Source organism: Anopheles bellator, chromosome X (genome assembly GCF_943735745.2).
Source record: "Anopheles bellator chromosome X, idAnoBellAS_SP24_06.2, whole genome shotgun sequence".
NCBI classification, from domain to species: Eukaryota; Metazoa; Arthropoda; class Insecta; order Diptera; family Culicidae; genus Anopheles; species Anopheles bellator.
Genome location: NC_071287.1, coordinates 10579256 through 10590620, shown reverse-complemented (window position 1 = coordinate 10590620; position 11365 = coordinate 10579256). Strand labels below are relative to the sequence as shown.

Below are 11365 nucleotides of genomic sequence, written 5' to 3'. Positions count from 1 at the left end.
ATTTAGTTTGCAACCGATCTTTGAAAGACTTAGACCATGTCAACATTTGTGTCTGAAAATAGCGTTTTGCGGAGATTATTATGTTTCTGCTTTCTGTTGAAGAAAACTGCTACAAAATCGCATCAAATGATTGCCGGACCTTGTTTTTGGAATATCGCAGTGCTTTTAGCGGTTTAAGAAATTAAAAAATGCCAATTTTGGCTTAACAACGAAACAGCGACGGAGAACTGTAAAAACTATATATAAAAAGGTGTGATGCATCACAGCCTCTTACAACTTGATGAAAACGTTTATTTAGATCGCTAAACCGACAACAAATGATCAATTTGAACCATACATTGATCAAAAGAGGGCCAAAATACCGTTTTTTTCTGGTGCGCCATGGAGGCGCCAGGTAGAGCTCAATGGTCACTGAACCTGTCACCTTCATGACCCACAAAGCAAAACTCGTTCAGGATACCATCAAAACACTTGACTCACGGGAGCTGCTATCCCCTCCCGCTGTATTCACCAAACTTGGCTCTTTCCGAATTGGTTTGCTGCAAAAGACGAAGAATTCTTTCGTCTGGGAATCCACGATTTAGCAGATAGATAGGAGAAATGTATGTCTAGCGATGGCTCACACTTTGCATAAAATAGAATTTTACGTTTCAATGTAGCGAACATTTGATTTCTTTGAAAATCGTCCGGTTTTATAGTTGTAGACCTGGTTAAACGACGGCCAGGCCACGTGTCATCTAGTGAAGCACCAGGCGTCTCCAGCGCGAACGCGACGGGGAACCGTAAGACCGTCTCTAGAGTACGGGGAATCTCGTACAAGATCATGGTCGCTACATGCTCGTCGGCCCAGTCTAGCCCAACCTTGCCGGATCGGATGCAGCTTGGTCTCCTTCCGCAGCTATCTCTGCTATCACTGTAAAGTCAACGGTCACGGAACCACTTCACGGTCGCACGGGATCCGATCGCATCTTACGGTTACGAACGAGGAGCAAAAACACATACCACTTGGTTGCTGCGATCTCGGTACGTTGTTTAGACTTACCTGTTGCCCGCCGAACGATGGTCTCCCATCCACCCCCGGGGGAGCTTTACTCTTTAACTCGCCCGCTACCACTCGGTGCAGCCCGGGGCAGGCACATAGTTGATTGATTGTAGTGATTGACCGGCTGATTGAACGCCCTCGAACAGGTACTCCCATACACAGGCTAGGCACGTTTTCGTTTTCTACGCTACGCCACGAATATTGCGCGATTCGCACGGCGTGCAACAGCACCAGCGTAACGTGTACTCCCCAAAACAGTCCGGCCACTCTGACAACTGACGAACCAGGCCACGGATACGAAGCGTTCGGTCAGAGCGTTCCGATGTCCCACTCTCCTCGGTTAAAGCGATGGTCTACTACTGAACAGCACCCGAGACATGCCGTCTTCGGCAACGCGTGCCAACACTAATCCCTTCTCTCGGCGCGGCTTCCACTGGCGGCTCGTGGCCCGATGCTCTATCCTAAGAGTCCGAAGTCCGAAGCGCAACCGACCGGATCTCTTCGCCCGTCTTCGGCCACACCTCGGCTCGGACTCGGCTCTTCCGATTCCGACTTCCCGAGTGCGGATTTTCCTGAGCAGACACACACCGGCAAAACTCTTGGAATCGAATTTCGTGCATTCAAAAACCGGCTACAGCTGTCGGGCCAGCAACCATCCCGGGCGATGGGCAGCTTCCAAGGGAAACGCCAGTATCGACGCTGCAGGTGCATGTACTCGTACGATGAGGCCAATTTCTGGATCCACTGCACTGGACCCACACAAGCCGCTGTAGAGGCAACAGGCAGGATTGGCAAAAGTAATCGTATTAACCAGTTGAGTGAAGGTTCAATTGTTTTAAGTGATCTCGCGGACACATACCCCAACTTCGGCTTCGAAGTTGACGCTTACGGAAACCGTTGAACCGATCGACTACTACTAGGGTGTATAGTATGTTTTGTCGTTCGATACCACAGGGCGCTGTTACGGACCTGTTTTTTTTTGTTATATTACTACACTCTTCATATGAACGTATGCGATGTTTCATTTAAATCGGTCTCTTAATTGTTTTTCTACAAGCCATTTAGTATCGTTATCGTCGAGTATTTCTTACAATGGAAAAAGTCAAGTATCGTGCAGTGATTGAGTTTTTATTTTTGGAACTTTCTAAAGCAAAGGAGATTTATGAACGAATGTGGAAAGTGTATAAGGACTCTTCGCCTTTAATTAGAAAATAAAAAGGGGGGTTTCTGAGTTTCAACGTGGTCGTACTAGCCTTCAAGACGATCAAAACACAAACACAACACCTGAAATTATAGAAAATATACAGGATGTCGTATAGGAAAATCGTCGAATCACTGTTAGAGATTTAGTATAAGGCCTAGCCATCTCATTGAGCAGTATAACCAATATTTTGACTGAATTATTCGGTTTCACAAACTTGTTTGCAAAATGGGTGCCGCATTCGCTAAAATTGGAACAAAAATGCATACGAATGCAATTTTCTCAACAACATTTAGAGATTTTCGAAAGGATAAAGTGGATTTGGTGTATTTGAATCATCACTGTGGATAAGACTTGGGTGTATGTATGATCCTGAGTCAAAACAAGAGAATAAGGAGTGGTGTGAACCTGGTTCTTCGCCTCTGCAACGAGTTCGTGTCCACCCGAAAAGGTGTTAGCATCAGTTTTTGGGATGCGAATGAAATTTTGTTAAATGATTACTTACAAATTGATAAAACAATAAATTTTGGACTAACTGAAAGAGAAAATTTGTGAAAAAAAGACCCGGTTTGAAGAAGAAAAAACATCTTCTTTCATCAGAAGAATGCACGCGGTCACAAGAGCACTTTGAAAATGGCAAAAATTCATGAATTAAGTTCGAATTGGAGTATTAACCGTATTCACCACATTTGGTCCCTAGCGACTTCCATCTGTTTCCAGATCTAAAAAAAATCATGCTTCGAAAGCGTTTTTCATCGGCGATGATGTCGTCATAGCAGCTGTGGAAGCGTATTTTGAAGACCCTCCAGAATCTCACTTCAAGGAAGGAATTTTTAAATTGGAGTCCCGTTGGAACTGATGTTGGTATTGACGTTCAGGGAGACCATACTGAATGATAAAGTGTGTTTTAAACCATAAAAATGTATCCTTCATATCAAACGACAAAACTTAGTATACACCCTAGTATAATGCTCTCAAACGGACACGAGAGGTTATGCTACTACCTGGCGACAGCCGAGACCTGGCAGAGAATATCTCTTCTCTCTAAGTGAACTCCGAATTCAGAATGGTGTGTGAGCGTAATGCAGCCAGAGAAATAACTAATAATAATAATGCAGCCAGAGAAATAACTAACTAATTGTAGGCCTGTTGGTTTTAATTGCAGGCCAGATCCACTGGGTCCAGCTGTGGATGCCGGATAAGAAACTGCTAACCGTTTTTACTTATGTATCTTTTTAAAACTAGTGCTAAAGCCTGCCCCACTTAGAATCCGGAAAAGTTGTATGTCTTCTAGCAGTGCCTCTGGTGGTCGGATTTCAAATATTTTGACAGCTATGTCTTAAGTAAATTTTTCATCTTGGTACGCGAAGATTATAGAAAGTTATGCTTAATGGAACTCAAAAGAAGAAAAATAACTCTGCACACTCACGTCGAGAACGTGGTCTGCTTTAAAAATCTCAAAAACACAAAAATTCGCAAAATCAACGGGATATGCTGTGCTTTGCCGTTTTCGGGAACCCAATACCGTAGACCGACAGATTCAGAGTAGACGTCGTAGTGGAAAATACGACCGGCAGCTGAAGTGGAAAGTTTTGAGATCGTTCAAGGCAAATCCTGGACTTTCGGTTCGGGATATTGCAAAAGAAAAAAAATGCCAGCAGAAGTACTGCGCAGAAGATTTTTTTTCCTTGCATGTAAGCATCCAAAAAGAACACTTAAACAAAATCTAGTCATTAAAACACGCGCTAGAAAGTTGTACGAGAAGGGTCTGACGAGGTACAAAGGATGCTTGCTTGTGGACGACGAAACATACGTGAAAATTGATTTTGGACAGCTTCCTGGACCAAGATTGTATCTCGCTACGCCACAGGGAGATGTACCCTCCAAGTTCTAATTTGTATTCGCCAATTAATTTGCACCAAAATTAATGATATGACAAGGAATTTGCACCTGTGGACGGAAATCAAGTTTTTCATCACAAACACGACGATGAACTCAACTCTATACAAGGAAGAGTGCCTCAAAAAGCGAGTTCTATCATTTATAAAGTCACACAAACGTTCGGTTAAGTTTTGACCTGATTTGGAAAGCTGCCACTATAGCAGGGAGGTAGTTCAGTGCTACTGTGACAATAAGGTGGATTTCTTCGTAAAGTATATCAACCCACCAAATTGCCCTAAATTCCGCCCAATCGAAAATTATTGGGCAACAATCAATAGGAAGTTGAAAAAGACTGGAAAGGTGATGCGGGATGCTGCAGAGATAGCCAGACATTCGAACAAATTAGCCACTTAAGTGGACCATAAGATTTTGCAGAAAATAATGGCGCGCATTCCAAAGAAAGTTCGCGATTTCATCCGACGATCGACATAATAAATTTCTGAAATTTTTCTCTCAAAGTGCAATAAAATACCTTTTATTTGACACCTTGACATGTTTCCTAAGTTAAACCAATCGCGAGATACAGCTAATTCAATTGTTCCGGATTCTAAGTGGGACAGGCTTTAGTTGTTGATACAAATCCACCCATGTGTTCTACGAAACATAGCATTCAAATCACTTCCCAAGTCGACTCCCAATAAATAAAGCAGTGCATTGAATTTGTTGATGCCCAATGACGAGTACTCGGAAGAGTTATTGCTTATGCTTTTGGGATTCCACCGCAACCAGCCAGCCCAAGGCACCAAAACTACAAGTTGACACCATTCCTTTTCTCCAGGTTTCGAACGAGACGCCTACTCTGCGTCCAACGCAAAACCGGTCGGCTACGAGTCATCTATTGAGTGACAAAATTTTGCGTAACGAAAAATTCCTGCGGTTATGTATTCTAAAGTAGTTCGCCAAAAAGTACCCACAAACCTTGCGTTGGTGACGCTGCTAGAAGTAGGACGTGGTAACCTGTAGCAGCACAACCAGCGCGAACACATGCCGCAAGCCTTTAATTTGAGCGTCACCGGCCCTAGCAAATGAAAGTATCGAACGGAATGGAAAGGAAGGACCCCACCAACGAAAACGAAAACGGTTCACAAAGGTCAAAGAAAATCGGTGTTCCTATTTGGTGCCTAGAAAGCGGATGAACGAACGAATTATGGGAGGCTACCACACCATGACTGTGGGAGTTGGTGGTAGTGTAGTGTTGATGTGCGGCTATGAATTTGAATAAGTTGTGGCGAGCCCAAGGAGGTGGTCCAGATTTACACCACGCAACCCAATCAATAATTCCAGACGCGAGACCAGGGGACCCTTGCTACCGGACCGTGCTCTGACCTTCGGTCACTGCGGATGTTTGAAACACTACCCGGGTTCCGGTACGGGGTGTATGGCGCACAGGCGCTAAATTTGATTCGGCGACGTATGAAGGAAGGAGGACCAATGTCATGGGCCGGGCAGCTTATTAGAATTCGAGAGGCGCTTCTCAAAGTTCATGTTGTTCGTCCAAGTACTATGTGCCACAACGTTTTCATGCGGCCCTCGTAGCACAATCTATTACAAACTGGCATGCCGTGTTACCACTACCACCATTACCTACCCAGACCGAGAAGCCACGAAGCGACGGTAGTCGTGGGCGCTGTTACCCGTGGTTGTCGCGTTCGTCACCGCATCGGTCACTCGCCATCGCCATCCAACGAGAGAAACCTCCATATCAACCGCCACTCACAATTACGTCTTCCATGCGGTTGATGGTGGACGATAGGCGTAGCGGGCAGTCGCGGTTACGTCGCGGATCCGTTAGGTTACAGTTGAAAGGCCAAAGCATTCGTTCTACCTCTCGGCACCTGGAGCCGCCGCTTTTCCCGTCTTCCAGCCAACCGTCGCTTCGGAATTTTCGTAGATCCCTAGAAACTAAACAAGAACTTCCTGGCGCTCATCCAAGCCCAACAACCAACTGCCCAACCGAAACACCTATCAAACGCCGATTCCGGACCAAACGGTGGTTAACGGTGATCTAACAGCATGAAGCGCGCCAAAAGGTACCTGGTGGCAGTATCAGCCCTGCTCGTCCTGGTAGTTGGAGGAGGGGTAGCCCTCGGCAGGTGAGTGGAGGTGACTTGCGTGGCTCCAGAAACAGGTCCTGCAGTCGCTGACGTAACACGAACTTGCGCTTTCGATTGCACCAAAATTCCGTTCAGTGCCTTCAACGAATCAAGTACCAAGACATGATTGATGAATACCAGCTTACCTGGGTACACATATCCTCTTGTCAGGTGTCAACGTCGTCTGCTTATCGGGCGACCGATTGATTTCGTGCATCTCTTCTATCTCTACGGTGCAATGCTTTGCCCCATGAGGCGGCCTCTCAGACTAGCATTTTTTCTCCGTCTCGCAAGCGCTCGTGTACTTATCGGCCTCAATTACTGTATCACATTATATTGCCCTCATGCACGATTTCATTGCCCAATTGAATCAACATGCCCCGTGTCTGCGTCCGGATAAGCAAAGTCCGCACGCTATTTTTTGTGGTGCGCAGGAGTGTACAAGAAGTTTGCGCTCGCCTTGCCCTGGCCTTCTGGCACGGCGAGGCATTGCTCTACTCGTCGGCATCACCATGGTCCTGCATGGTTCCCTAGAAAACACGTACTCACACTGTACGCCCAATGATCGGCATCTATCACCAGGGCGCTGAACACAGACGACGACCTGATGGAGGACACGACGCCGAAAACGATGGATGTCATACTGTCCGAGATCCGGAGTCTGATGCAGGACTACTCGATCGAGGCATACATCGTCCCGTCGGTGGATGCTCACAACGTAAGGGCCTCTGGCTGCTGTGTACCGTGCATATCGTGCTCATAACGCCGTTACCCCTCGTTTCGCAGAGCGAGTACATATCGTTGCATGACAGGCGCTATCAGTACGTGACGAACTTTACCGGCTCCGCCGGAACGGCCATCATTACGTTGACGGGAGCCGCTCTATGGACGGACTCCCGCTACCATCTACAGGCGGAGAACGAGATCGATCCGTCCTACTGGACGCTGATGCGCGAAGGTCTCGCCGGGGTGCCGACGCGTGACGAATGGTTGCTAGAGCACCTATCGCCAGGTGCCCAGGTGGGAACCGATCCCTTTCTGATCGCGTCAACCGAGTACGAGCGGCTCAGCACGGTGCTCGTCCAGTCCGGCTACCGGTTGATCGCGCTCGAGCGCAACCTGGTCGACATCGTCTGGAACAATCGGCCGCCGCAGACGGTGGAGGAACTGCGCCCGCTGGGCTACGAATACACCGGACAGCGGGCTGCCGACAAGATCGCCACCGTCCGTGATACCCTGCACGCACTGGGTGCCAACGCCATTGTCATTAGTGCCCTCGACGAGGTCGCTTGTAAGTTCGGTTCATTGGAAGAAAGCAATCTTCCAACTGATGCTATCTTTTTTCGCGTTTAAATATGTTCCCACATCCCACTACTCTCCGCGTTGCAGGGCTGCTGAATCTGCGTGGCACCGACATCCTCTACAATCCGGTGTTCTTCGCATACGCGATCATCGCGCATGAACGGGTCCATCTGTTCACCAACGTAGAGCGCATCAACGAGACTATCCGAGAGCACTTACGCACCGAAGGCCTCGTGCCACCGGTGGATGTACGCGACTACCACGACATCCTGGCCGGCATCGATGAGTACGTGCGGGACGGGCACCGGCTGCTGCTGTCCTCCGCCTGCAGCCAAGCGCTGTATGCCGCCATTCCGGCAGAACAGCGACTCCAGCAGTACAGCGTGGTGGCAAAGCTGAAGGCGGTAAAGAACGCGGTCGAAGCGGCGGGTATGCAAAGGGCGCACGTGCGAGACGGAGCCGCCGTTGTGCGGTACCTTGCTTGGCTTGAGACAACGGTCGGCGCCGGGGACGGGGAGAATGTAACCGAGCTGTCCGGGGCGGCCCAACTGCACGCGTTCCGCATGCAGCAGAATCTATTCGTCGACCTAAGCTTCACGGCGATCAGCGCATTCGGGCCGAATAGTGCGATCGTACACTACAGCCCTAGCACCGACACCGATCTGCCGATCACGCAAGACGGCATCTATTTGATCGACTCCGGCGCCCAGTATCTGGACGGTACGACCGATGTAACGCGCACGGTTGCGCTCGGCCAGCCGACCGCCTTCCAGCGAGAATGCTTTACGCGGGTTCTGAAAGGCTTTTTGTCACTCGGGTCGGCCGTCTTTCCGACGCATGCCTCAGGCACCGTCTTTGACACGCTCGCCCGGAAGGCACTCTGGGATGTGGGACTTGACTACGGCCACGGTACGGGGCACGGAATCGGGGCCTTCCTCGGCGTGCACGAGTATCCACCATCGTTCGTGTCGAACACCGCATCACCAAGCAATCAGGGCGTGGTCGAGAACATGTTCTCCTCCAACGAGCCTGGCTACTACGAGGCGGGCCAATTCGGAATACGCATCGAGGACATCGTGCAGGTGGTGCGTGCGAACGTGCCTCACGACTTCAATGGCCGCGGTGCACTCACGTTCTACAGCAACACGGTGGTTCCGATTCAGCGAAAGTTGATCGACGTACGGCTGCTATCAGAGGGGGAAGTCATGAACCTTAATCAGTACCACCGGCGGGTTCGGGAGCAAGTAGGGCCGCTACTTTTGGAGCAGAACGATTCCGAAGCGTATCGGTGGCTGATCGAAGCAACGGAAGATATCACTCCGATGGCTCTCAATCTAGCGGTGCACCAGAACGACACGATGTAAGCGAGATGGACAGCACTACAAACGGGCAATCTAGATGGCCGCATGAGGAGACGCGAAGCGCAAACAGTTGGTTACAACCAAGTTTTATTTTTGAAGCCCAGCATCCGGATACAACAGGTTTGCCGAAGCATGCTATCAGCCAGACTCCATATCTCTCATTGATTTATTATTAAAAAAATACTATTTCCTGGTATACGATGATGATGGCCGGGGATCGTGGTGACTTCGTCAAAGTCCAGCGAAAAATTCATTGTCATAGCGCAAATGTCTTCGGTACTACAGTCCATGAACATCGTGAAAGGGTATCGGTACTCGGCGACGCCAACTGTTTTGGTTTTCTCCTCTATAAACCAGGGACGGTTGGCGGACACTCTTCGCAGAAGATATAAGCCAAACCCTGCATGTAACGGTTCGAGCCATTCGAGTGTGTGAAGTTCAACCTTATTGAGTCGTGGCATACGTAAGGATCTAAAAGCATTAACATCTCGCAACATGGCATCGTCCGAAGCGAAATCTTGTAAGCGCAATGCGTGTACAGTACGGTCTTCTCGAAGAACAGATCGGCCACGCCGACCGTATTAGTGAGTTTGTTCTCATACTCGAACATATCGGAGGTGATTTCGGCCCCCATGTCATCTTCGATGGTCATATGTATCTCCACGACCTTTGAGATGGACTTAATATGCACGCCGATGCCGTACAATTCAATGTCGCTGTCCGACTGAATGTAGAACCTGAGCGCTTCATCTTCTGATTCCATGGTAAAGATCATACCGCCGAAAAGATGCAGCTTGGTACAATTGTACGAACGCTTGCAATTCAAGATCTTTTCCTTCATTTCCTTAGCTTCCTCCTCTGAGAAGTGATTACGGCCGTTCCATATGTCAAATGCCGCCAGCAGCTGGTCATCGGTACAGTTGATTTGCTGAGCGCACATGATTAAATCAAGCGAAACCTTATCGATCTCAAGAAATGTTTCGATGTTGAAAAAGTATAGCGGATTTTTGCATATTATTTGCAAACAGTTGTCGTCAATGGATGGGAAGTCAAAGAATCGGTTGTCTATGAGAACTTGGAGCGGACCCTCGTTTTCGACTCGCCTTTCCAAAAACGTGCATACCTCGTTGTTCAATTCGTTCAGCATGAAGCGATGAGAATAAGAATAGATGTCGCGCAGGTTAGCAACATTGAGCACGATAGCATCGGTTCCACAGTATATGTAGCGCAGAATTGTGAGGAACAACTGCGCATCGACGGATTCTAGCCGGACCTCCGTTTGGCGAGTCTCTGCGAAGTTGCCAGAGAACATGCCGTAGAAATACTCAGACGCGGTAACTAGTAGAATCTTATGGGCAAATATTTTTTGATGCGACGGACCGACGTCGAACGTCACATCGGATAGGAACTGGTTGTTCACCATACATTTACGCCGCATCGATGCTGGAACACTCGGGTCGAAATCCATTCTCGGGTAGCTAGTCGGCCGAAAGACAGATTTTCCTTCAGAGTCGCAAGCCATCGCACATGTGATCTGAAACAAAAAGTTGCTACAGAAAGTAGCAAATGCATATAAAAAATCCGTACACGTTAATTAATTTAGGAGTAGGATTGTTGCACTCAGATGGTGTCAGTTAGGCAGGCGTCTTGTGTAAGAAAAAGAAAACATGATCCGCTACAAGAAATGTAGTTCAACAGTGCTTTTGTAACAGATGTACAGAAAAATATAACAGCGAGATCAGCAAACATGAAAACAATCTCCCACTGTTACCGTAACTGTGCCATTGAACAAACATAAATCACAAACTCACGTAACCGTAGCAGCTCCTGGAAATCTAGTTATGAACACGAACACGGAACATTCAGGCACATCTAACCAGTTCAACGCTGTTACGATGAATTGATGCTTTCGTCGAATAGTTCGAATAGAAACAGACAGGACAACGAAAACGAACACAAACAATGCTTGCGTCAATAAACGTCAACAGAATGTTAACGCAAACAAACTCGGCACAATGTCAATACTGTCTAACAATGTATCGTCTATAGCAACGTCTGTTTCAACCAATCAGCGAGCAATGGTTTTGACATATTTTGACGATAACCTGCGGTGAGCGTAGCGTACACCCAATCAGGGCGTATAAGCCTTCCGTCGCTCGGATTCAACCAAGCAAGTCACAGCTTTTTCGATCGCCGTTATGACTTGTAAATAAATAAAAGTCAAGAAACATTTTCTGCAAGAAAATACATTTTATAAACTCACTTAGCGCTCTCGTAAGCCGTTGTGGCTAAATCATTTTCCACAATGCCGTTGTTATGAAAAATTTTCAGAATGTTTAAACGCAACATTATCAGATTACAAAAATCAAGCAACAGCAATAAATAGTTATTTAATTAATCAATCAATTATAGTTACAGTACTACG

General features: G+C 47.6%; 2 protein-coding genes across 2 annotated transcripts; one reads left to right on the top strand and one right to left on the bottom strand.

Moving 5' to 3' along the window:
• Window positions 1-5969: 5969 nt before the first annotated feature.
• LOC131213140 (xaa-Pro aminopeptidase ApepP-like) lies at window positions 5970-9136 on the top strand. The gene is made up of 4 exons (XM_058207108.1): window positions 5970-6277; window positions 6860-6995; window positions 7064-7568; window positions 7667-9136. Exons 1-4 carry the CDS (start codon window positions 6198-6200, stop codon window positions 8941-8943), a joined length of 1998 nt encoding a protein of 665 aa, XP_058063091.1. The 5' UTR covers window positions 5970-6197; the 3' UTR covers window positions 8944-9136.
• LOC131213141 (kelch-like protein diablo) lies at window positions 9041-10899 on the bottom strand. The gene is made up of 2 exons (XM_058207109.1): window positions 10752-10899; window positions 9041-10490 (listed from the first exon to the last, which is right to left on the bottom strand). Exon 2 carries the CDS (start codon window positions 10460-10462, stop codon window positions 9287-9289), a length of 1176 nt encoding a protein of 391 aa, XP_058063092.1. The 5' UTR covers window positions 10463-10490; window positions 10752-10899; the 3' UTR covers window positions 9041-9286.
• Window positions 10900-11365: the final 466 nt, after the last annotated feature.